Raw genomic sequence first — 26,920 nt, 5'->3', positions numbered from 1 at the left:
TTTCGTATCGCGCAACCGGTAAACCAGTCCGCACTAGCCCGCAGGTATTTCAAAGCGCCCACTTCGGGGCTTCCGTTCAGACCCACGCCATTAATCCACGTCGTGATTCAGCAAACGGAATGTAAAGGAACGTGCAAGGAGAATACAAAAAGAAGCTGGAACGCTATCCCCGGACGCTTTGCGGTGAAAAAGAAAAAAAGCCCGGGAAAACAACATTTCGGAAATCCACCCCCATAAAATTCTGATAATGAATATAAACAACACACCGCGCTAGGCCTCGTTTCTCGTCCAAAGTTTACCGGTGCGTTTCAGCTCACTTAGTGGAACGGAGAGCTTCTATGCTTCTTGCTTAACTTAATCTGTCGCTGCTGGCGGCGAGAAGATGCATTTACCTGTGTTGTGTATTATGTGTCGCCGTTGTAGGTAGAGTTAGCAGGCTTGTTCAGGGAAGAGAACGTTCACGCGTTCGCTCTTACCGTTGTTTTTAAGGAGAAAGCCTTAGGTGTCTCATGAAACGCAACAAGTGACCGTGGTTCCGAAGTGACCGAAGTGTCATCGGCGTCCATTCGAATGGCGCCAGAACCAGGTGCGCTAACCCTGTACTATGCGTGAATGGAAAGAGAAGGAGTCCGATGCGTGCGCACGTGGCGGCACGTGCGTAGAAACGGGTGCGCGCCGAGGAGAGCGCCGACTGTGGCTAAGCTGCAGCGTGTATGGCAGCCAGTCCGAGTAATTTGCGTCAAAAGACGCAGAAACGAAAGCGAAGGAAGGGACTGACACATGGTGTAGCAGGGAAGGGGCCTTTGGCAATCACTAGGCTTTCCCCTTCGAAGCTCGTAAGCAGGCTTCAGTGGCCGAGGAATTTGCCGCTGAATTGGATGTTTTCTCCGGGGTACGGACGATTCGTCGAAAGACAATTCGTAATAGGGCAATTCGTAGCAGGCAATGGGTCGCGTAGGGCAATTCGTCACAGGGCTACTCGTCGCTTGGGCATCTAGTCGCTCAGAAAAAAACTTTTTGTTACATTTCCAGGCTTACAGCATAACGGAATTCGGGAAAGAGGGGCATGGTACGTGCTTGCATAAAAGATAAAGTTCAGAAGCCATCCCAGAAAAGTCCAATTCACCCTGAAGCTGACAGTGCACCGGAGTGTTTGCCGGACCAATCTTATCATTCAAGGCCGAAAGTTGAATGGAGCTTCCAGAACGAATTATCAAGACTTACGCGATAAAGTTCGCCAGCGAAATACTGTAAAATAACTGGTCTAAGCACTCGTTTTCGCAGTCGCTATGGAAGTCATCAGGACAGAAAGAGGCGGGGAAATGCTGGTTTGCAAAAGATTTTTATATACTGTTAACTGAAGGACTGAGCAAAGAATTTACTGGGTGTGTAGAAAAAGAGAGACCTGCAAAGCAAAGATCGTGACTGACGTCTCGAAGCTACGCGTTGTTAGTCTCAAATGACCACAGCCATGCTCCAGACCCAACCGAGATTAGCTGCCTGAAAATTTGTTTAGAAATGAAGGCGAGCGCCGGTGAGAACGCATGTATAATCGTTACTGTGTTTTGTTGTGAGGGTAAAAATCCCTTGTTAGCCTGCACTGTGTCCTATGTTGTGTATGCCTACGTCTTTGTTGTTTCGCGTAGTATTAGAATGAATCACTACCAACTACTCCAGTTCACAGCACTCCCAAACACACAAGAAACTTCTAATAGGGTGACGAATTGTCATCTTGACGAATTGCCCTATTACGAATTGCCCTATGCGACGAATTGCCCTACTACGAGTTGACCTGCTACGAATTGCCTTTCGACGAAATGTCCTACAGCCGTTTTCTCCATCCTATGTTGTACTAACGTGCGCCCACCAGCAAGGTCGGCGGAACCTGTGACGTTGCGCAACCGGGCTAGGCGACGCGGGGCTGGAGAGCGCTCCGTGTGATGGCCGGCGACGTGTCGTATCTATGGCGACTGAGTCCCCGTTTCTCTCTTCTTCGATAAGGACTCCCCATTCCGGGAATCTCAAGCCCCTCATCTTCGTCCGCCCTCCTTGTTTCCCGATACGTCCAAGGAACGAAGCGGCCCTTGAGCACGGGATCGTCTTCCGCTTCACTGGGGTGCCGTTCCTCTTTTCTAATGTTTGGAGCGCTGCAACCCGGCGTGCGTCGTCATTAAATCCGCTCGATGCCTCCCTTCTCGCCGACGCTTGCGCACTACGAGTTTTGTACTTCGGTCGGAACCTGGCTTCCCCTAGGACGTGTTCAAGCTCTGTCCAGCGGACGGTGGCTTTTTGTCCCCCTTCTTCGCTGAATTCTCTTGACACCCCCGGCAAATGTTCCGCCGTTGGAGTTTGTTTTTGGATTAACACTTATGGCTCTTTCTTTTTGTTTATTAATCAGTAATCTGGATCTAGTATTTCTACCCTTGATACTTCTGCCCGTATTCTTGCTGTTGTTTTGATTACTTCGGTGGAATGGTTGGTCTTCTTTTGCTTTGCAGATTTATATGATGCGGCCCCGCTTGCTTCGTCTAAAGCGTTGGGGCTCTGTAACTGAATTAGCAAAAAGATAATGCCTAACGCTTAATCCGTAGCGCAGCTTGGCTCGCATTCCTCGAACCGTTCTTATTGATTTTTAAAATTCTTACTTTTTGCTTTTGTTGTCTTTTTTGTGTTTTCTTTTTTTCCCTCCTGACCCTCGTGTCCCGGTGGTGCCCGCCTTATAAACTTTCTTTGTGATTATTTTTTTGCGATTACCTAAGTTCCCCCTTCCTTTTTTTCCCCACGAGAGCGACCAGTTTATTTCCGAGCGTCCAAACCTCGCGAGTTTATTTAACCATGACGTCCACGAGCTCCTGCTTTGGTATTTCTCGCACGCCGGGGTCGTTGCAACTTGCAAGAGACACGTGCGCTCTCTTGCCCGAATCGGGAGAGCCGGGGGCGGGTTTCTTTGCGTTTCCCGGCGGGGAAGGAGCAGGGAACACTCGCAGTGGCCGCGCCGCTTCTTCTGTGGCTTCCCGATGCGACGCGGAAGTGAGGCCTCTCCTCCTCGCCTCCTCGGGGCTGAGGACGCCCAACCCGGGGAAACTGCGCACGCGCGCAGGCCCCTCTTCCCGGATCAGGGGGAGGGGAAGCCAGGAAAGCGGGTGTCGGTTCGAGTCGACGGCCCGGCCGACTCGGCGCGGATAGTTTTGCGACGCGTTTTCTCTGCGGGTTCGGGCGGTGCGCTCTCCCTCTCGGTTGACGCTGCGGCGGCGCTGCCGCCGATCGATCCTCCCTTTCTTCCCCTCGACACTTCCGCCGCCGACTGGTGTGGTTGCCGGCCGGCGACGCTAGTAGGGCGTCTCGTCGCCGTCAGATAGGGGAGCGGAGAGAAGAGAGCTCGCGTGCGTCGCGACGACGACACCAGCGCGCGCGATTCGTCCAGCCGCTGGCTTTCGTCGCCCCGGAGGCGCCACGACGCGGCTCGCTCGAGCGTCGGCGACCACTTCTTCGTCCGGATCGGGGACGTGCGCCGCGTTCCTTTTTTTCTCCCCTCTCATCGACACTTCCTACTTTGTGGCTGAACGGCGCAATACGCTCGCCTAACTGCGACTACTCGTGTCTGGCTTTTTTCTTCCGGTGGTGTCTAAACTAGGATCGCTTGCTGCGGTGCTTCAACAGTGGGCTCATTGGAGCGGAGTGTTGTGGTGGCAGTGTCCTCTTGCCCTGTCCCGGAATCGACCCGTCGTCGTGTTCCAGCGGTGTCCCGTTCCGCCTGGCACTGTCTCCCAGAGCGCGTCGCCGCCGGAAAGAAGGGGCTGTGCTTCGATTGGTGCCGTGTGGTGTGGGGGAAGAGGGTCGGTGGTAGGCCGGGACCCTGGTGCGCGTCCTTCCCTTGTGCTTTCCCCGTCCTTTGTTTTTTCTTCCCTCTCGCATATCACCGATCCGGCGGTCTTCTACTGGAATCGCACCTGGAGTTCCTCTTAGGGCGTCGGCGTATGTTCGGTCTCTTGACGTACCAGTCAGGCCAGCTGTCACTGAGTGAAGAAGCGAGCGGCAGGCTCTTGCCCGCTGTTTGCCGAAGCCGTCTGCCGCCATCGTTGGTGCGTCGAAGGACACTTCGTGCGTCGTGGGCGTCGGCCGGGGTGACCATATGGAAGGCTTGGGGGGCTAGAAGCGAGGCAGTGTTGAGGTAACCGGGTGTATGTAGCCTTGTGCGGCGCTGGTCAAGAGGCAGCGTGCGAGGTCGTCCGAAAATTTCCCTTTCCCGTCTGGGCCGGAAAGAAACGCACTGAATCTAGCGCGTTTTTGTATATTGTAGCCTCCGTGTAGGGTTAGTTCTCTGGGCTTCTTGCAGCCTACGTGTCCTCTTCGATGTTTTTCCACTCTCCCCTTTTGCGATTCCTGGTGTAGCCTCAGTGCGCGACGTAAAGCTCGCTATATTTTACTAACCCCTTTTTCTTCTATGTGAGCGTAGACATCAGGAAGAATCCCATCTATATACACGAACCGGTTTTCAAGAATCGTATTTTTTGCCACAGCGTGGCCGCTCAGAGGGACGTTTTGGCGCGTGCAACGTTGTGGCTTGCAGATACGACCGCAGGTGGTTGCTTGTCGTCGTGCATATCGGATAACCTCCTATTTCCCCGTATTTTTGTATTGCACGAAAGCACAGATACGTTGAAGGGTAGTTCTTGTGAGACTTTTATACAATCTTAGTGCATTAAGTATAGCTGAGCTCATTGAAAGGTAGCACCTTACCGTACGATCCTTAGCAGCGGACGTACCCGGGGACTAGATCTCCTACGCAGCCATTGAGAAAGGCTCAAGGGGAAGGACAGTAGGGGCCACGGGCGCGCAGCATGAGCTAAAAGAGACGTCCCATCGGACAAAAACCTCGCGGAAGTGTTGAATAAGAGCTTCCAAACAGTAGCTCATTCCTGACGACTTGGCGTTATCTGCCGAGGTAGTATCTTTCACCTGGATGATTGTGTCGCGAGTGCCCTCGGCCGCTGTGCTTTCACCTGCGTGAGGGCGCCAACGTGAAAAGAAGGCGAAACGGTCGGATTGAGAACGAGAGGACCGCGTCCGTGCACGGCGGAGGAACCGCAGCACAGCTGGGTGCCGCTCGGGGTTGGGCCGTCCGTCGTCGTCGGTGCTTGAGCGTCGCGCGGGGTGGACCCCTGCGAGCAGGGCAGCGATACGGCCCGCCTGGGCGACGTCGGGTGAGCCGGTGGCCCCCCGTCGCCAGCAACTCGCTCCGTTGGCGGCCTGCCGGAGGAAGAAGCCGAGGAGACAGCGGCGCCGCCGGGCTAGCGCGGCGGCGCGCGCAACGCTGAAGGCCGGCGCCCTGTCCCCGTCCTCTGGCGCCCCGGCGTACGGCGGGACCACGACGACGACCTCGAGCTCCTGCCCCGCCTCTTCTTCGGCCGCTAGCGCTGCCGCCGCCGCTGCCTGTCAGGTGACAACGTCCAGCGTACACCCTCCTCCGCCGCCTCCCCCCGCTCTGCACCCGCTCCAGGGCGGCGCAGACCTCAAGGAGGACCCGTGCGCCGCGGTCGCGCTCGCCTTGGACAAGTGGTGGGGACCCCCGCTGCACCCGCCCCCTCCGCCGCAGCTGCTGGAAGTGCTCGCCGCCGCGGCCGCTGCTGGGACGGCGGACGCGTACGTGACGTCGCTGCCGCCGCACCACCACCACCACCACCCGCACGCGCACCACCACCTGTCGCACCACCCAGCCGCCTCGAGGCTGCTCCCCCCTCCGGGCTCCGCTGCGGGAGCGGCCGGCGCGCCTCCGCCTCCTCCGGGGCCCCCTCCTCCTCCTCCGCCGCCCCCTCCCGGCGTGGTGGCCGCCGCGGGCCCCTCTCCGCTGGGCGGAGGTCCCCCAGGCGCCGAGCTGCCCTGCCTGCTTCTGCTGGGCTCGCCACACGGTTCTGCCGCCGCGGCTGCGGCAGCCGCCGCGGCCAGGGGTCTCCAGCACAGGTTTCCCGCGGTGAGCGCATGCCTCTCTGGTGGCTGGGCAGCCTGACGAAGGGAGCAGGGCTGTTGCTTGTGGGAGAGTCGCTTCTCTCTGAATGCCACCTCGAAGGCTTCGGACATCACCTTAAAGAGCGGACTCCTTCTCTCTTACATCAGCGCTGCAGCCGGGTTGGGATTATGTGGAACGAAAGCGTTACGAACGCGTATTAATGGTAGAGAGTTACGGTAGAGCGGAGAAACGGTCCCGGTACACCTGCGCATGCGCACAGACAGTTTTTCCGTCCGCCACCTCTGCGCACGCGCAGTAGCGCCGGTCGCCTACCGGGTACCCTACTGGGACCGCTTCTCCGCTGTGCTATAACTCTCTAGTACCGCAGATCGCCGCACTGTCGCAGGGAGCGCTGGTGCTTGGTCAGCTGGAATTGAACCGAGTCTGGCCGAAATTAATCCTCACCCGAGGTTTCTGTTAACGCGGAAAAAAAAGGCGTACAAAAAGCGGCTACACATACTCTGCGCTGAGGGGCAATGTCGAACATAACCCCGAAATGGAAAGAGCGCCGTTTTGACCCTGGGTGTCGCTGCCTAACCTATCGGCTCGACTAACATCGTGTTGTTTCTGGGTTTCGCCTTGCTTTTCGACGTTCAAACATGGCCCCCACTAAACTCTGTCATTCGAGTTCTTCTAAACGCGCGGGGGAGTATTGTAATTGTGGCGTCAATTTCTACCACTTAAGGGCGGAGCTATTGCGGGTGAGCATTGCCGGACACATGGTTAACTTTCAGCGCCATTTTTCGTTTGCACACTTGCGGTGCTAGCAATCGTCGTCATATGCATCGAAGAGGTCGTCGTCTTCTTCGCAGTGAGTGGTAAATGCAAAGTCGTCCTCAGCATTGTAGACCTCCACAAGCTCTTCGCCTTCGACTGGAGGCAGCGGTGGCGGGATCTCCAAGTCGTCTCGGGAAGGAGGGGCACGCTCGTAGCCGTGTCTCCATTAACGGCTTATACAGAGAGAGAGAGAGAGAGAGAGAGTTTCGCGTGGCTCCTGGAGAGCCGTGCTGCGCATGCGCGAGGTGCCTGGATTGGATTGAATTGGATTGTAATTGTATATGCTGTGCACACTCTTTGTCACTCATTTACATGCGCGAGCGGGCAATGTCACGGGTGATTTTCGGTAAGAAGATCCCCGGTGCTTCGCCCACTCGTCGTGATTCACTTCGTTGAGATGCGTGAATTTTTTCTTTAATTTCTGTGCGAGCTGGGGCCTCGGCGGTCGACGCGAAGCATGCGCTTACGAGCGCTTGTTATTTTCTTGGTAGTTTTTCCTGCAACGGCAAGCTTACGGCCTACAACAACAGCGCCGCTGTTTAAAAAACGCGTGCGGAAACGCGTCGTTATCCGCACATGCGTTTCGCCCTTCACTGCGGAAGTTGTTCTGAACGGTCTCTGGAGGGTGATACCGAGCTCGTTTTTCGCTGTTCTTGTGCGTTATTTTAGAAACGCTGCGCACATTTTTGTATCTGTATATTTGTTTTCGCGGTGGATTTATGTGTACTTGGGTAAGGCGAGCTCGTCTTTCATTCCCCATCCCTTTATCATCGTTCCGGTTTCGTTACGCAACCCGCGCGTAGGATCCTGTAAAGCGTGCACCGCCGCATAAAGACGTTATTTGCGGAAAAGCCAGCTTTCAGTGACGCCGTCCTGTGCCACCTTCGCAGGGTCGTTCATAACTTTTGCACAAAAATTTATACTTGCGCCGTGTTTTGTGTAACCTGAACCAGGCAGTAAAATACGGAATGCTGGTGTTGTTACGCGGAAATAATTGCCAGTTTGCGGCAATCTTGACCATACGAGTTGACTTTAAGGGCGGACCACTGCAGGAGCCCGGCTTGTTGTTGCTCGCCCGGGATCACGGCACCATGCACTAAAACAGAGGCTTCGAGAAGAAAAGCGCTTCCTATGGTCGATATTGAAGCCGGGTCCCTCGAATTACGAAGCTGATGTCTATCCCGTTGCGCCACAGAGGCACATGTTCCTCATATGCAAAGTGTTGGAACTTCTGTTTTCGCGGCGCTGTTGCCAGGAACGCTGCCGTTTGTAAGCGGCAAATAAGTGCACACTAATGAAAAATACGAGAAAAAATGCACGAATTAACGCATTAATTACCCAAATTGATGAAAACTCAACCGAGTGTCTTTTTATAGACTTGATGATGATGATGACGATTGCTATTGGTTTCCCCTTTGAAGCGGGGCGATGACATGTCATCTTACCAAAAAGGACTAATATAACCATGTTTTACACCCTTGGTTTACTACTAGCGCTGCTTAGGGCAGGCACTAAAGCTTAATAGGCCCGAAATACTTTTTTTCCCCTGTTACAGGTGGTAACTGTCCTAGGCAATATTCCCCTCTGCGTTTCGTCCACCAGCATTCTAATCTTCTTTTCGTCCCCTCGACAGCGTCGAAGTTAACTTCCTCTGTGATACCCTTAAATCCTAGGGCTTCTGGAAGCCCAATATTCCCTTCATGTAGATTTGGATGGATACCCTCACTTTTTGACACTATGTGCCGCATAGTTTCTGTTTCTTTTCCGCAGACCACGCATACCCCATCATTTTGTGAATACTTCCCCACAAAACTCTTTAGTTCGCAGGCAACCTGCTCTAGCCTCAAAAAGCAAAGCACTGCCCTGGAAATTATCGTAGAAATTTTCCTTTCTGATGTTCAATTTCTCGGCTCTGTACATCTCTAAGGACGTTGCAGCTTCCATTTTTTCCCTCCATTTATTCGTTTCAATCTGCCTTGCCTCTTTTTTGGTTACCTTGGCTGTTTTTGATTCTCCACTGTTCTTTCCGTATTTCATCGTTAGCCTTCTAGTCTTTCTTAGTCTTTCTCCTAGCCTTCTAGGCTTTTTCAGGCGCGACGGCGCCCTCTGATGACTACTTTCAGCATCAACGTGAGGCTGATACTGAAACTTGTCAAGAGAGGGCGCCACGGCCCCTTTTTGCCGGAACGTAGGAGCTACGCCTCCTGTATCAGGCAGTAGTCAGAAGGATAACACAAGGGAAACACCGGGAAACAGCTTTTACGTTGTGTGAAACCGCTTTAATGTTTGTTCTTGCCTTGGCCCTCAATGTGAATTCTATATAATAATAAAATAATAATAATAATAATAATAATAATAATCGGAGTCATGATCAGCCTGTTTCTGTGTTTTGCAAGGATGAGGGCCTCCATCGTTGCCGTTTATACTGCCGTGTCCCTATCCATTATTCGCCACCAAATCTTTCTACCTCATCCCTTTATCCAGTTAACGGTGCTCTCCCACTTGTAGTCCTGTTTCTCGGCAAACACTATAATGGATATAACCGCGTGGCGGGGATATTCCGCGTTTCGCGCGAATTTATGGTGGTTATTCACAGTAGTCTTGCCGGAGCAGCTGGAACGACGGCCGGAGTAGGACCGGTACACCTCGTGGATGACAAATCGGGCGATAACGGCGCGTACGACCGCGTATTGTGCGCGTGAGACGCGTCCTATGCAAGTGCGTATCTTGGAACGAGTTTTCGTTTCTTTTTTCCTTGTTCCACGTCTAAGAAAAGAAAGTGAACGGAAGGGTGCGCATTGTGCTCCCGAGACAGATACGTCCCGTCTCAGCACAATTAATCAGCACCGCTCGCTTTGTGCATAACGAAGCCTTTCTTCCCCTCGACGGGCTTTGTTCGATAGCGGCGCACCTTTCAACTGCGCCGCTCGAGAAGCACCGTACGCACGTTCGTATACGTCCACTGGGCTTTGCGTGGGGGCGACGGTGCGTTGCACTGGAGTGAGCAAAAGAAATCCCCCGCCATCTCCACCAGGGGTTTATCCAGAATTTCGATTTTGGGGGGTGTCGAAATCCTCCTGGGGTGTGGAGGGGTGGGCGGGGAGGCGGTTGCGGGTGTGTATAAATCCCTGGGCAGGGTGCGTGTAATTGTGGAAGCTGTTTGAGGGAGGGGGAGGTGTCGAAATCCTTCTTGGGGGTGTTAGGAGGGTGTTGGGGGAGTGCGTATAAATCCCTGATCTCCACTAACCTGAAACTTGGGGAGGGGCGAAGCATGCAGTGTATAAGTGTATTCTTGGCGGCTTGGCGTTTTTTGCCGACGGAGATGAAACCGTTGGGTGGTAGAGGTATACAGCTTGGCTGTAAAACTATGTTTGAAGCACGACGCTCTATCGAGCGAGGCGTAAACGAGTTTCCCGGTGTTTTAGTACCGTGACTACATGGGACGACGATCACGATGACGACAGGAGACGCTAACAGCCCCATCTTCCAAGGGGCTTCGCCCCTAAAAAAAATTTTCATCCTTTTGTAAAGAAAGTTGAGACGGAAGCTAAAAGAGCGTCCAACCTTCGCTGAAAGTGCGTTCAATCGAACGTGGAACCTTCGAAGACCCAAATCTTGAACGAAGAACGAACCCGTCGGACGATGTTTTTCCGAGCACTAAGTAAACGCATTCTACGGGCGATCTAAACGTATACCGATGAGCGGTTTATGAGACAAAGGTACGCTACTGTACCCCTCCTTCATTATCGATAGGCGTGTATCGTCTTTTCTAGAACCGTTCCTTTTTCTGGCCATTTTTCAGTCACCGGCGTTTTGACACACTGGCAGCCCGGATTCACGCGCGCGTTGCGTGTCCAGAGGTCTTAGAGCTTTTCTGTCGACCACCGGGTCTGTGGGGAAGTGCATTAGTTTTTTTGACAACACCATCGGTACTACTAAGAAAGCTTTCGCTTTAAAAACAGAAAAAAGTCTATAACCCGGTCACGAAAGGGCAGAAAACTGATCTTTCGAAGAAACTGCCGGGGGGGATAATCTGACGATAAGTAGTGGGTGAATTTATGCGCACACAATCGCCACAGGTACTGCTGATTGGACTCCTCACAGACCGTAGGAAGTGACGACGTCTAGCGGAGAACTCTTGGTGCCATGGTGTCAGTGGGTGGCGCGTATCGCTGTTGCACGTAACTAGAGATATCATCTTTTTATCGGCGGGGCAGGATCACATTCTGCGATGAACATGGCAGAGGGATTTCGCTGGGTTGAGAAGCTCTAGTGCTTGAACTGTTTTTTTTTTAATATTAATATTAGTGCTCACATTCCAGAAATGAGCGTATGCTTCACCTGTGCTGCCATTTATTTCGGAGTCGCTAGGCGCAGACACTTTCCTGAGACTTGTAGGTGGGCCACACCTCTACACCCATCGCTATTTTTAGTAGATGAACCTATGTCTTCCCCAAATCGCCTTTTAACTTAAATCTCATTATCTACCGTGCGTAACTCCAGGCTGGTATACGCCCCGACCTTCGCATTTCTTGCTGACGCACGCACGGGACGTATTTTAGGCTCCTGGTACTCTTAACGCCATGATTCCATTTTCATCTCTCATAACCATCTTGACGTGTTAGACTGAGGGCTTTTTAATCCGCCGTATCCGCCGCGGTGGCTCAGTGGCTAAGGCGTTGTGCTGCTGAGCACGAGGACGCGGGTTCCATTCCCGCCCGCGCCGGCCGCTGTTCTGATAGAGGCGAAAAGCAAAAACGCCCGTGTTACGCGAGATTTCGGCGAACGTTAAAGATCCCCAAAATTCATCCGGAGCCCTACACTACGGCGCGTCTCAACCCGCCGCGGTGGCTCAGTGGCTAAGGCGTTGCGCTGCTGAGCACAAGGTCGCGGGTTCGATTCCCGGCCGCGGCGGTCGCTTTTCTGATGGAGGCGAAAAGCAAAAAGGCCCGTGTGTACGAGATTTCGGCGCACGTTAAAGATCCCCAGGTGGTCAAAATTAATCCGGAGCCCTCCACTACGGCGCGTCTCATCGCCTGCGTAGCGTCGGCACGTTAATCCCCATAATCAATCAATCTGTTGCTACTCCTCCGTGCCGATTGCTTATTTTTTAGATGCCTCACATTCATTCCAATTTTCATTTACGAACTGAAAAACCACTCGCCTTGATCTGGCGCTTTGGCCTCGATGCCCATGTGCCATAATTACATACATACTTACTGACATTTATTCCTACGCGCTTGAAAAGTTAAGGGCGTGACAACTTTTGTTCACCAACCCTTTTTAAGAGGGGGGGGGGGGGGGGTGTTGTTTACCTGAGCGCGATCTCATTATCGGGTGATGGAAATCCTCTTTCGCGGCGTCTTTTCCGCAGCTTTAATCGTTACCGCTGACTGTCTTGTTGCCAATCGCTCCGCGCAAACAGAAAAGAAACAAACAAAACTCAGCTCTAGTACAAACCGCATCAAAGGATAACCAGCAAAAGCGGTCCCCCCCATTTTCTAATCACGCGTATGTAGATTGGCGGCGGCGCACGGCACGGCCATCAATTGCGCGCTCGTCTTCTCGAAACCATAATGGTTTCCAAATGCGCGCGGCGGGTGCTGTCATTGGTCGTCCCTTGATATCGTGCACGCCCGCTCGCTACTAGCCCCCTCCTCGCCTCCCACTTCAACTCGGCTTATTCGTCATTTTCACCGCTGGTTGCTTTTTCCCCTGTCGCTTCCTCTCCGGTACAACTCGTCGTACGTCAGCGGTCTCACATCGTGGATTTCTTTTTGGACAATATATATATATATATATATATATATATATATATATATATATATATATATATATATATATATATATATATATATATATATATATATATATATATATATATATTGTCGCAAACAGGGTTCGCTGTAATTGCTTACCGCGACCACGCAATTTCTTTATCCGAAAGCATTCGGCGCGTCCTACTACGCACGTAGGGGGAACGGGGGGGGGGGGGCGCTTTATGTGTTCGTATAGCGGACAATGCGCGGAGTTTTTGTTTTTACATTTCATTTCCGATTTTGATTTTCTGTTGGAGGGTCGTCTGCCAGGACAATAGGCGCAGTCTTCTTTAGAGTCCTGCTGCTTGCCGTCTATCCTCGGCGCTTATACGAGCGGTGTGCGCGTTGCGACCATAATACTGATGAGCCGGCGGTTTTTGAAAAGGCTCCCGGTGGAATTCATTTGTGCTGGCGGTGGTCTCTTCTCTCGTGCGGTGTAGAGGGAGGGGGAGAGCTCGGAGCTCACGTGGAAATTGAAAAAAGAAAAGTTTGGGAAGAACAGGGTTTCGTGGTAGAAAGGAGCTTGCTGCATTATATATTCCCTGCACGCCGGCAGAAAAGAAAGAAACTGGAAAGGAAGATACGCAAGCAATGAAGGGCGCGATTTATTGGTTCCTTGGAAGGCAAGCCTCGGAGTATTCGAAACCTTTCGTGTATAGTGCAATCCATTTTCTGGATTGGACGTTTTATTACCGAGGGTCGTGCGGTGATACCTCGTTACTTTTCCCGCTACACAGTGGATGCCGTTTTTAGTCGAGTGGGGAAGAAAGGTACCGCGCTTTGGGGGGGCTTGGTGGAGTCGCAACTCGGGGCTCACTGGCGAAGGCCACGTTCCCCAGGTTTTTAATATTTCTAGACTGCAGCGGCGTTCGCTAGCGGGCCGCTCTTTTCCCATAATTACCGTGGAGAATTTTTAGCTGCACGGCAAGGATGTATGAGATCTCATTTTCCGGGCCGCCGGACGTTATTGTGGGTGCAGCGGAGCTTCTCAGGCATACCTGCCAGGTTTCCCGAATTATCCGGGAGACTCCCGAATTTTGATGGTTTTGAGCGATTGCACGAGCAAAACAAAAATCTCCTGAAAACTACCCGTGTTTTGCAAAATCTTTCTCCAAGTATGACATCATTGCGCCGGAGCTACCTGGCAATTCAATGCAATCCTACTCTACTTGACATCGTTATCAGCGAAGAGATTAAAAAGCGTAGTCGCCCGTGCGCAGCAGTTGAACCGGTCAGTACCGCAGCAGCGCTGAATGCGAGAGGCAGCTCAGCAGAGCGGAAAAAAGTCGCACCCTATTCCGACCATCCATGTCTGATAACGCCTCGGTCACGTTCTTTTGGCCAAGGGTCGCAGAGGCGGACATTGTTAGCCTCGACAGTAATTCATAGCACTTCCCGAAAAGAGCGGCGTCAGCCATGTTGAAGATTAGAGGTGTAGGTTGTTAGTAGTTTGGACGACACAGTTCGGTACCTGCTCTGTTGTAACTAAGTTAAAAAATGCATGTAAAATATTCCATTGTGTTACTTCTAATTCCCCCTCTTCCCCTGACAGATCTCCCTAATGCCATCACGGCGAACCTGGCAGGTATGCTTCTGTGAATGCGTTTGTACGCGCTGCCTTTGTTTCTGTCTCATAAATGTTATGGCGTACTGGTTAGGTATTGCTTCGAACTTCATTTTGCACAGACAGCGTTTAAGCTGAACTCCGATTTAGCGAAGTGGTCGCGAATTGTTTCGTTAAACTGGTAACTTCGCAAAACCGAGGCAGTATTAATGGTAGAAACGACTGCGACGGAAGTACGGGTTTGTTCGTTAAATCAGCAGGCTGTAAATTAGAGTTTTGTTACGTTGAAGTTCAACTGTATCGGAATATGTTCAGTAAACCCTCGCGGTTATAAAAACTTCAAGGCGAGCACTGGATTTCGTTTTAAGCGATACTTCGTTAAAAACGGAGTTGATCTGCTCTTGGAACACTTGAAAAACTTCGAAAAAGCTTCCTAACAAGCTTTAAAAAGTGCCTGAGGGATTTTTTGTTGTAATGAAGTTAGAAAGTCGCTCTTAGAATCGATGGTTATTAGTAATATCGTTTGTTCTTGTATATAATTATACTGTATTGTAGAAGTTAATTTTAATATTGTTTCCTATTTTATGTATTTGTGTGCTTTCGTTTAACCCAGTGTTTTCTGATTCTGAAAACTACGTCTTTTGTTATTTGAACCTGTCTTTCGATTAGGTGTAGTCATGTTTGTTTGTTTTGTTTTGCCGCTTTATATAGTCACGTTTGGTAGTTCTCATCGAGGGTCCGGTTATTGTCTACGGGCTCCGGGACCCTCGTCTGTATAATAATCTGTTTGTATCTTTCGAGACCGAAATCAATTTGACTTTGACATTGAAAAGAGAGAATGGGAACGAAGCTGTGTCGTTGTAACAAGAGCTCGCTGTAATTTGACGCACTTGTAACACGTGCTGAAGTCAAAAGTGGCGTGTTTACGAAGCATTTCAAAAATAAACCTGCGTTGCCTATTGCAATTTTATCCGTTCTTCTAGGTCTGTCTTGCAAACCGGCTCCAGTACCTTCATTTCATAACTCGTCGGATGAAACGCAGGATTAAAGTGGGTGCAAGTATGTAGTATAAATGAATCCAAAGAACAAGCTTAACCTTTAACAGTGACTAAATTATTTTCTGACAGTAACGAAAAAAGTTGTAAGAAAAAAAAAAGTTGTGCGCTGCGGGCAAACGCGCACATGACACATTTTTCGTAACGAAGCAGATAAAGTTTTGGGGGGGAAGCGTGGAGTCTTCGCGGATGTTTTCTTTTTCATCTGTACCAGAGAGGGGTTAGGGGCGAAGCAAAAGCGACGAGGAATCGTGGTCTGTGCCGTGTACTCTCTTTCGTGTAGTGCCGGACACTGTTTGCGTCGCAATTCCCAATCACGAGGTATTCGCTAATGGAGCGCAAATGTGCCGCAAAGAAGGGTTACGGCAAACGCGTTTGCTGAGGTGGCGGCCCTGCTCTTAGGCGTCATTCAATATCGGCGGGAACATACCGGTCCCGGAAGAAGGGTCGGCCTATAGGGCCCGCACTTAGCACCACACTGGCATTATTTCCCCGCACAGCCAAGGCATGTTTACCGTGCGCAGAGGGAGTGCAGCCATTGTGTCTCGCATCTATCCGCGTTCCGTCCTCCCTTTCAGGTACGCTGTTTCTAGCGTTAAGATGAACGCGCGGGTCTTGGAGGTGGGTGGGGCGGTGCATGCACTGATCTGGCTGTCTGTCGACGGACAACGGGACTGCAAGGGTGACTTCTCATTTTTACTTCCCCGTTCTTCGCAGTTGTAGTACACGCCCGTATGGAAATGCTCGAGTTCGATTGTAAGGGTTTGCACACTGCCGGCGATGGAATGAACAGGGCACAATTCCGTCACCGTAGAGGCTGACTTAGGGCCGCTAAATAAGCTGCGCTTAAGAGTAACGACACTGACTCACAGCGGCAGCCATTTTGATGCCTGACGCCAAGATGGCCAGCTTTATGCTCCCTATTGCGGCTGACATTGGCGGGCGGAATTGGTCCGGGCACCGCTTGGCAACTACGAAAACTGTGTTTACTTTTCGAAGATTTAGAGGCAGCGCGCCGGTGCGATAAGGTCAGGCTCGGTTACGCTGTCGTAGCTTATTTAGTGCCTCTAGGTTACGCTAGAGACGCTTTCTAAGTCGCTGTAGGTTGCGCCAGGCCACTGTCGTTCTTTCCCAGCGGGAAGCGATGCAGGCGTTTTCCACCTTCCTGCCGGCTGAAGCAGCTTAGTACAGAGCAGCACGGCATCACTACTCTGTCTGGGGGCTTAAAAGAACACTCTCAGCGTGTCATACAGCCCCACTGCGCTCCGACAATCACGATGTATCGAAGAGCGCGCGCTCGGCAACAGAGAGGCACCGAAATGTCAGATCCCATGGGCCTTCCGGGGTAAACAAATGTCAGGTGACGGGAATCGGCCAATGGCCGCTGTCGGCGGCATACAACAGTGACAGAAAAGGGTGCCGATACTCTGAAACCTCATATAGTGGCTCTGGGCTGACTCGTGCCAACAAAAACTCGTGACTGCGCACAAGGTTCTGAAATAAGGGAGGGAGTCGAACGGACGACCTCCTCCTTGTACTCCATCGGGGTGCGCGCGTCGGCGCCCATTGAGACGTTGCGCGGGGCGAATAAGGAAGCCGCGCAGCCACTGGCGTGCCTCCGGAGCACCCCTGGGGAGGCGTGTGCCGGTCGATGCAATCGATGCGTCCTCCATCCGTCATCGATTAGCGGCTCACTGCTTGCCGGCTGAGCTTTGCTCCCGTGGCACGCACCCCCCGCTTCCCGGCCTGCTCGCCCGGCGATATGGACTTTGGCGAAGCACCGCCGCTTCATCGATCACCGCCAAAGGACCCCCGCGAGTGCCGCCGTGCTCCCCTTTTTCCCATTGTTACCCCTCTTCCTTCCGGCAACGACGCCCCCGCGCTTCGCACGCAGGAGGAAGCACGGCAGCCGCCACCTCCCGCAGCTTTGCACTCCGAGTGGCTGGGGGGCGTAATTTTCTCGGCACCTGTTAGCTAGCACCGAACGGACCTGCGTGCCATCTCTCAAATATTTGAATACTAGGGGGAAAATGTCTTGTTTCTCTCTTTTTTTCTTCTCCACAGCAATGCTCGTCAGGGTCGCTAGCGACAGCCACCGGTAGCAAAAAACTGGGGTTGATTCCTCTGTCGTAGGAATCGGTAAAACACGAAAGTGAAATATGCAGAGAAATCTGCAGCTGAGTGTGATTTGCGGGTCGGCGGCTGTCTTGTGGGTGTGCTTGGCGAGCGACGTCCTGCTGGCGGGTCCCTTCGGCAAAGGTGTACTGGCGTCCTTTCCGTGACGGATATGACCTCAGCGAAATCTTCGGGTATGCCGACATAAAACACTTTCGTGTTAAAATATAAAGCCACAAAACGAACAACTATAAGTGTAACGTACTCTTTAGTACTAAAGGTTGTTTCCCCGCAAGAAGACCCTGTGTGCAGCGGTGCACCCTTACAGTCCGCTTGCTTCGTTGCACTGGCGTCACTTCAGTGACGGATGTGACGTCAGCGAAATCTTGGTGTATCCGGGAATAAAACACTTTCGTGTAAAAAAAAAATTAGATGGAAAATAATTTCTCACCCCTCTCCACGTTAAGGCCCAACGACATTGGTGCGTAACGACGACGTACTCGCGCGTCAACGTAGCTCGGCGTTAGCGCGCCTAGATGGTACGCACTCTGGAGTAGAGCAAATGCACTGGTACGCGTCTGTTGCGCCACACTTAACCGGATATCGGCGCACGGCGCCGAAACCAGTTCCCCCCGCTCCTCCGAGTGGACGGTCAGTCGACGGGCGGAGTTGGTGTATTGCAAATGCGATGATGGGGCGCGGTTTTCTGGTTGGTATATTGCTCATGAAGACCTTTCCTGGCAATGTACAGTACAACGTGGCAGAATCAGGAATATCTGAAATGCATCTTTCCGGACCTAACTACGTACTCATATTTACGTTTATGCGCACAATACACTAAAACTACCGGTGGATTTTGTGTTTCAGTATGCAAAAGCGCCCCGTTATGAGGTGAAACATTCCTCGGGTGCTCGCACAGAACTTCAGTGGTACGCGGCTTCTCGAACAAGAAATCTCGGTTTTAAAACCCAAATTCTTTCTCGGTTTGTATCTCTTTCGCTGTACGCAGATGCAGCCGTAACTCAGACGAAAGCACTTCGGTGTGCAACTTGATGAATAGCTCTGTATCGAAAACAACAAACGAAAATGAGTGGACGAGGCCCTTTGCTTATCCACTCCTGTTCTTGATATTCTAGAATTTATTTTGAGTCTTGCCAGATTGAGCTGGCGCAGATGTTAGGATCTCCACGATCGACAAGGTTAAAGAACTGGCTGCGGGATCACAGAGCCCGGATATCTCCGGCTGGAGCAATTCCCTGATGAAAACAGCCGGTTTCCCCGCTGTTCCTTCTCATGGGAGCAGCCTGGATGTTTCTTGGGCCGAGTTTAAAGTTGAAGCGTTTTAATATCGTCTCTCTTTATCTATGTGCGCCCATCGCTTTCTTTTTTTTTCCTTCTCCTCCTCCTCCTCAAAGGGCACTCTAAATAATTCGATATCCGCCGTTTTCATTTTGTTTTCGCGTTCGTATTTGAATGCGCGCGTGTATCTTTCTCAGCCCAGGTTACGTGGTGCGCGGAAATCCGTCGGTCCTGAACGTTAGATAGCCCGGAGGGAACTCGAAGTTGGATATTTTTCTTTGCAAGGGGCCGGGATGGTTTACAGGAGGTTAGTTGCGCTGCTCAAGTATACGGGGGTTGGTTGTCATTTTTTGTGTGTGTGGGTAGGTGGGTAGGCAGCCGCTCTCGGCGTAAGTGCTGTATAGTTCGGACGAATTAGGACGTCGGGCGAAGCACGTTATTATCGCGGACTCATATATTCTTGCGCCTGCTTTCTCAGTCTTTCTTTAGCTGGCGTGAATGAAACGGGAGAAAAAATATGAAATTTAAGTACGGTGAATTAAGGTCCTCTCTTCCTTCGACTCATCCTCCCCTGCTAAAGCGCTGATATGTTTTGCGTGTTCTGTTTGTTGGGCATCGCTGATAGCTGTGGCAAGTTTATACCATGTTAGCGGCCCTTGCCGCTTGGAGAGAGAGAGAGAGAGAGAGAGAGAGAGAGAGAGAGAGAGAGAGAGAGAGAGAGAGAGAGAGAGAGAGAGAGAGAGAGAGAGAGAGAGAGAGAGAGAGAGAGAGAGAGTTAACTTAAGGCAGAGGAATTTGAATTTGACGTCATTTTTGCGCAATGCCCGAACGTTGTGTTAACAGACGTCTTTATCCAAGAAAGAGTGAGAAAGAGAGAGGGTCGTTCCGGGCGTAGGATTTTTGTCTGCGCACAGGTTTCGCGGGCAAAGCACGAAAGGGATCATAGGCGGAACAAGAGTGGTATGGTTGTAGCAGCAGCCAACTGCCTCTCGTGATGCATCAAAAGAATACGGCATGAGCGAGGCCTTGATCGCGCCGGTCATTGGAAACGGGAGTCCGCAGGCCCCGGTTTAAGCGATCGGCCCCCTCCATAAAGTCCGGTCCGGGGATTGCCCCGTCAAGCGAGACGACGATGCTCCGACGTAATCTGGGCCGTTCGTGCGGGAGCCAGAGAGCCCCTCTCTGCAGGGCCGTATCGTTTTTGGATGACCTTTCCCATTTCGTCGCCAGCGTCGTACGCGCTGTGCGAAAGTGTCGTGTAAAAAGACGGTCTGAGGAGGAAGAGGCCTCTCTCGCGATGGAAGCGCCGGAAAGAGACGCCATTCGTGTAACGAAAACGCTAAATGGACCGGCAGAATAGCCCCCTCCCATTGATGCCCGCCCGAAGAACACGCTCGTCGCCCCAGATGAAGTAAAAATAGACGGGGAAGATTTCCTGTATTTCCAGGAAAGCTGAGGAGGTTCGAAGGAGATATGGGGCTGCTGTTGAATACAGCGGTCGCCTGAGGTCCGCCTGGTCCGCAGCACCGTGGTGTGCAGCGACGGTAGGGGAACGATTGGAGAAGACAGGGCTGTAGCCAAAGCGAGACGTCGCGCGCCCGCAAATGCCGCCGTCCGTTCTTGTCTGGCGGTGACGGTGGTTGTGACGAAATGCTGAGACACCTTTTGAAAAGTTGTCCTGGCGTACGACATTGAGATGTCTAGTGTGACTTAGCTTGGAGGGGTTATTCTTTCAGCTTGGCGACGAAACCTGATTCAATTTGAGCCGGCAAGTTGTGGCGCAAACATCGTCTCTCTCTCTCTCTCTCTCTCTCTCTATATATATATATATATATATATATATATATGGAGCGCAGTAGCATTCTGCGCTCCATTCTTGCTCCGCACTTTATTCTGTCGTATCTTGTCTTTGTCCACGTCTTTTTAGCGCCACCGTTAATTTTTATTCAAGTAAGAACGATCTAAATGTGGTTTATAACACGAAGGCGTACTATTGAACTCTTTCCTGATCGATTCGTCTACTGTCTCACCTAGACCCGCTCCTTTTTCGCGATCTTCAAGTAATCATTTTGACACAATGGAAGCCTGGTTTGACGCACGCGCCGTGTGCCCAGGCATCTTATCGAAGCTTTTCGGTCGGCCAACCGGTCTATGGGTAAACTGAATAGTTTTTTGACGGGATGCCTAAGAAAGTTTTCGCTTTAAAAACCGCGAGGAACGAGCCCCTTTTGGGAAGGCGCGGTTGCCTTTCCGGTGTCGGTCACTGCGCACATACCGTCTCGGTGTGGAGCCCCCCTTATTTGACGGTTCGTCTCGCAGACGACCGTCTCCCGAGGAACTAGAGCGTACGCGTAAACAAGAGAACGGCCGTGCCCTTTGGGAGCGGGCCAGTTCCGAATGGGCCGTGTTATTCTTGCAAAAGCGGCGCCGTGTTAGGCATACTCGAGCGCATTATCGACGTTGTTTCCCCCCCCCCTCCCCTCCCGTAGCCCTTGGCGTCAGCTGGGCCTAAAAGAGACGGGCCAACAGTAACGCTGGAGAACAACGCAGCCAGCGGCTGCTTGGTCACGTGACCTCGTCTGGCATCGAGCCAGCGCTCGAAGACGCAGTTTCGAGGTCGATACTGTGTCTCTCGGTCGCGATTCTTTTTCGTCCGACATCGTCGTCGTGTGTGTGTCGGCCGAATTGGTACACGGACTGGCGGAATCCCAGAAATGGGGTTAGCGCTCACCGTTTTGTTGAAGGAGTTTATTGTTGGCAGATCGTGGAGTTTATTTGCATTTAATCGAATTTTGAATTTTATTGACACAGCGTGATCATGAAACGTGAATGGGTACAGAGGCACTGGGAGGTCCCAAGGGAAGAACCGTAGGCGGGACCCTCCATGATGATTATAAAATTTCATAAATAAGTAAATAAATAAATACTATCAAGCAGCACTAAAATGCAATGTCAGCGAATAAATACTCAGCATAAAACTCAGAACGATGAATGCAAAAAAAAAGTATTACGCTAAGAAGCAGGAACACTAAAAAAACAAGGAATACAACTCCAATCATTCAAAAATTGGTATACGAATGCCACATTAACAAAAATACATAATACTGCAATAATATTTGCTCGAAATAATAAAACCCAAAACGCCGATACAGCGAAGCCGTGAAGTCCTCTCGGTGCACAAAACTGGCTTCGTTATAAGCGATGCTTCATCAAAATACGAGATGATTTGTTGTCAGTGCAATGAAATGGGTAACATTAGATAGTTTGAATATTTCAGATGAAGCGATTTTGTTGCAATGGGGGTTGGCCGTATTTTGTTTGGAGTCCCGCCTGGTCTAAGGACCGCGGAAACACGCCGGCTCAGGCGTGCGCGTTCGTCTTCCGTGCGTATTTCGCCAGTTTCGCACTCACAATGGTGTTTAGGGGGAGTCGAGAGGGGAAGGAAAAAGAATGTGGTCGATTCCTCTGTCATAGGAATCGCTAAAACACGAAAGTGAAATGTGCAGCGAAATCTGTGGCTTAGGGTGATTTGTGGGTCGGCGGCTGTCTTGTGGGTGTGCTTTGCAAGCGACGTCCTGCTGGCGGGTCGCTGCGGCAAAGGCGTACTGGCGTAATTTGCGTGACGGACATGACGTCAGTGAAATTAAAACACTTTCGTGTTAAAATATAAAATTTGAAAACGAACAACCACAAGTTTAACGTAGTTTTTAGTTCTAAAGGTTGCTTTCCCGCAAGAAGACGATGTGTGCAGGGGTGCACCCTTTACAGGCCGCTTAAATTTTCTTCGTTGCAATGGCAGAAATCTAGGTGTATCCGGGAATAAAAGTCCTTCGTGTTAAAAGTGCCTAGTGTTCGAACCAGATAGTCGACTGCTCGTGTGTAGGTATTGCGGTCGTTGCTTTGAGGTGGTTGAATGTGATTTGGAGAATGATCCATCACCGGAGATGCCGGCGCTCCCGTAACTTTGAGTCGTCGTGAGGTGCCGTGGTGAAGAAGGCCAGCACGAGGCGTAAAACGTTGGAATCCCGCGATAGATCGGAGATGCGCGTTTTACTTGCTGCTGGCTCTCCTGTCCGCTGTAACGTCGCGCCGGCGTTTGTTGTAGTTCTCCGCGGAAGCATGGCGTCCACTTCGTTTTGGACTCCGTGGTATCGACTCTTCAATCAATCAACGAAAGTTTATAAAGAAAGGGCGCTTCTTACGCGATGGCTTAGTTCTTTCTTGAATTCGCTTTTATAAATGTAAAATAATAAATCGAAAGCGGGGGCGGAAATTTTGTGAAATGAAGCCAATAAAAGAGCGGTCGATAGATCGGCAAGCAGCTAGATGAGCAGAGCCAAAGCTTTCGCCCCCCCCCCCCCCCCCCTTTTTTTTTTTCCCCATTGATCCTTCCATTGTTTACCCAGTGGAACTCTGTGTCATAACACTGGAAGCGGGCAAAAAAGGAACGCGAAGAGATCCGCCGTATTATTCGGCGCGTCTCTCCACGGACGCTGTGCCTTCTTGTCGATCGCGTGTGACTGCAATCTTTCACCTCTGTGTTCCGAGCCCTTCGCTCGAAAGTGTTCTGGCCTTTCCAGCGGCGAAAGGGAGGGGAAAAAATAGAAAGAAGAGACGCCTTATCGCTTGACGGACGCTCTCTTGGGTCGAAGCAGCTCCTTTTCCGTTTCGTTTTCCTCTCTCTCCGCCCCAAGCGGAAAGTCCCGTTCTCCTCGGCGTATTATACTGGTCACGTCAGTTTTTGTTTAGGCGCGCGGGCTCCGACGCAGCTCTTTCAGCTTTCCCTGCGCACTCTCAACTGTGTCCTTTCATCTTCCGTTTTTTTTCCCCCACCCGCCCGTGTTTTAGGAGATCCTTCTGCGTCTATCGCGCACAGCGCCCCTACTTACGGCGTTTTTTGTTAGCCGAGAGAGCGCTGTCTCCAAAAACGTAGAAGGAAAACGAAAGAGGCAACCTGGAATTCTAGCTGCTCTCCAACGAGGGGTTGTCCCTTTTGTCTTTCCATATCCTCAAATTCGGCGCTCTTTCGCTTTCATTCCGCCGTCCGCCGACTCGTTGCTGAAAGAAGAAAACCTCTTCCCAGTGAAGGCGGGAAGCGAGAGAAGTTTTGAATTTGAAGCAGCGGGTGTCGTCTTCGTCCGCCGTCGAGGGGTGCGAGGAAGCCCGGGTGTTCGCCGTCTTGTCCTCAGTGTAAAAAAAAGTGAAGCTACTGCTGCCGCGTCGCTGGAGCTCCCTGTCGCTGGACTTCGTAGCGAGAAAGCGTCACGGTTCGCAGAATGAAATGACGGTAACGAGGTTTCGCGGGATAAAGTGTAACCTGGGGGGCCTTTTTCTGTCAGCGGTGACTACTGCCCGTCGGGTTAACTCTCCTCGTTTTCTTCGGGCGCGTTGAGGGGGGGCGGAAAGAGTCTGTCGTTGCAGCCGTGCGCCACCTTTGATTTAATCGCGGGGTGATTTGTTGCCGGCGGGTTATTTTCCTTTGTGCGCAACGCCGGCTGTGCGGCAAGGGAGCAGCGTCCCCCCCACCCTTTCCTGTTTCCCGTTGGATTCCCCCTTTCTCGGCCGGCTGGCGCTGCGGGATGGAAATCGTAGCTTACGATTCCTCGGGCGAAGTCGCAGCTGGGCCGCCGGGCTGATACCTTTTTCGGGAGCCGAGATCATTGAGTGGTTTCTGGGGCGAGTATCTTTGGGAATACTTTTGTTTTCTTTTAAGATGCCGATTTTGGTTCCTTGCTTCGTGTGGCGATGACGCGTGAAGGAGAACCGCCTTTTTGTTGATGTTTACAGGCGTCGCTTTCTTCCTGGTGCCTAAAGAGGGGTTTGGTTTCGCGAACGCCTTTTTGTTTAGTACCCCTCCTTTCATGCTTTCCGTCATAACCATCGTCGCCTTCGGCATTGCTGATTTGATGATGTAGGAGGACTGGAGGCCTCGTTAGTGAATGCAGAAAGGAAAGTCATCAGTGAAGAATGTCGGCGAGGGCACGCGGAAAGTAGCTTGTAAGTTTTCCATTTGGGAATATAATAAAGTTTAATATGTTTGAAAAGAAGGAAGCGGAAAAATGCATGTGGCCCGGGCTGGATCCCGGATTGCAGGTTGCATGACAAGGCGTTAAGTCAAAGCATAAGCAATGACGGGTAAGGCGGCCTAAAAGTCGGCTATCCTGATAAGCCTTGCACGTTCCAGTCATGGCCCGTGGGTCAAAAGGAAGGTCCCCTTCACCCCGGGTTATCGGAGTGGCTATGTCCCAGGACGTGGATCCGAGCTAGTAAAGCAGCAGATGCGTAAACTGAAGGTTTTGTCGGCTCGAGTGCCAACAGGGACACGTATTTCTCCACTTCCTTTCTTTCAAACATTTGAAAATTTCGATTTTCATGCTGAAAACACGACGCACTACTTTTGCTATGCCCTCCATGGCATCCCTAAATGCCTGTTCTTTCAGTCCCCATTCAACGAGAAAGGAATGAATATGGAAGGTATGGGAAATGGCAATGAAATCGTCAAATAAACTATGTACAAGCAGTTAAAACCAATGAACGTCTCACATACAACGGAGTGGTGAATCAAATGATTACAGTCCAGTTTTCACCGCATAAGTTATTGTCCATAAAAAAGTGAAACATTATTTCGCAGTCTGTTAACTTTTGTCGCAACCTAGCGCCGAGAATCCACAGAGGAGTCAAGAAATATAAGCAGGGCTTTAAGGGCTAGGCTTTGTTTTCTGGTAAGATTAAAATAATTCAGCCGATCTACTTTATTGTTGCCCTAATGCCTACCGCCTTTTCCTTGAATGGTTTTGACGCCGCCACGTATTATATTTCGAGATCCGGCGTTTTAACGACCCACGGGTAAAACTACAAGAGTTAAAAAAAGCTTAAGCAAGAAAGAGATTGTGTAGAGGGGGGGGGGCGAGAGGCGTGGGTGCACTGCTATTTTCCCGGATAATGCGCAGGCGTCCGGGCCGGCCGTGTACGCTGCTCGATATCGACCGCGTAATCTACTCTCCCCGGGAACTCCGGTTCGGATCCGCACGCCTGACCACCTGCGCTGCCCTCTATCATCCGGGCTGTAACAAGAGTGCGGAACACGATTCTCAACGCGCGTCCAAGAGAAAGAAAGCGAACGAAAAGAAAAAAAAAAAGTTGCGACGTCCTGGAGAGAATTTCTCGCCGACGGGAACACCAGGTGGCGTGCAAATGCAGCTAGCATACGGCTTACCGGGAAAGGTTGAAAGCTTGCGAGCGTATCGAAAAAGAAAGTGTCGTTTCTTGGAGAAAGATGCGGAGGGGGAGATAGGAAAAAACGAAGGCGGGGGGGGGGGGGGGGGGGGGTTGAAAAATAGCCTGTGTTCCATCATCTCGATCCCCTGGGTTTTCTTGTGTGCGCTGCGAGTCCTTTGTTGCACCGGATTTGCCTGTCCTCCCGGAAAAGGGGGAAAAAATCACGCTTATTTAAGGAAGGAGGGAGGGGGGTGAGTACGGCAAATCTTCGGCCCTTTCTTTCATTGCTCGTAGTTCGACGCTCTTACTTTTGATAGATGCGCGTTCAGTGTGCAGCGCGGGAGCAGTGACAGCAAATAGGGACGCGGAAACAAAATGCGGAAGTGAACGGCTCGGCGGACGTATAGAGCAAGCCGAGCGTGTGTATGGAAGCTACGCCGTTTCCCGTTCCTCGTTGGGGGCGAAAAAAAAAAAAAATATTTGCCTCCTGCCGCGATCCGCGCTGCGTGTCTTTCCGCTTCCGCTGCTTCGATTTCGCGACCCGGCGAGATGGTTGCGGGGCGATGGTGATAAATGGGCGCAGCAGGTGGAAACAACGCGAGTCTTTCGTCGTCGTCTTCGCATGCGACGACGCGGGAGGTGCGTTTACGACTTTGTAGCCGCTCCGTTTGTGTGGCGTGCTGCAAGGACGCGTCTTGGTACCGCTACTTTTCCTTTCGACGGAGCGAAACAATGAACAAAGGTTTGCGTCGACTGTGATGAAGTTGCCGTGCCGGTTCCCGGAAACGACTCAAAGATGGCGCTTCAGTTCCCCAGACGCTCTTGTGTTTCAAGGGAAATGGGGTAGGAGTGCGTCTAACATCCCCATTAGAGGAAGACAGTGAGATGGGCACCGTTTCTTTGTATTTTTGACATGTCAATCACGTGTATGCATTATGGGAGCCCTTATGGGAGCGTAACTTAGTTACCTGAGAAATACATTTCCTCTTCTTGCTTTTATAGCAGCAGCGGAAAGTCCTTTGATAGAGTCAGTGGGCTTGTCGCAAAAATCAAATATTATTATTTT

The 26,920-nt window shown here is 51.4% G+C and overlaps 1 protein-coding gene across 1 annotated transcript in view; it reads left to right on the top strand.

Annotated features, from left to right (window-relative positions):
* The first annotated feature begins 4,963 nt into the window (after positions 1 to 4,963).
* The window catches only part of LOC144139006 (uncharacterized), a 221,424-nt gene continuing 199,467 nt past the window's right edge, over positions 4,964 to 26,920 (top strand). Inside the window, exons 1-2 of the mRNA XM_077671508.1 lie at positions 4,964 to 4,978; positions 5,060 to 5,971. Of these exons, the coding sequence (XP_077527634.1) occupies positions 4,964 to 4,978; positions 5,060 to 5,971 (927 nt within the window). The remainder of the gene's footprint in view (positions 4,979 to 5,059; positions 5,972 to 26,920) is intronic.

The sequence above is a fragment of the Haemaphysalis longicornis genome, unplaced genomic scaffold (assembly GCF_048455015.1).
Source record: "Haemaphysalis longicornis isolate Haplotype H1 unplaced genomic scaffold, Haemaphysalis longicornis Haplotype H1 scaffold_5, whole genome shotgun sequence".
Taxonomy (NCBI): Eukaryota; Metazoa; Arthropoda; class Arachnida; order Ixodida; family Ixodidae; genus Haemaphysalis; species Haemaphysalis longicornis.
The sequence above is the reverse complement of the archived record's forward strand: the minus strand, read 5'-3'. Positions and strand labels throughout refer to the sequence as shown.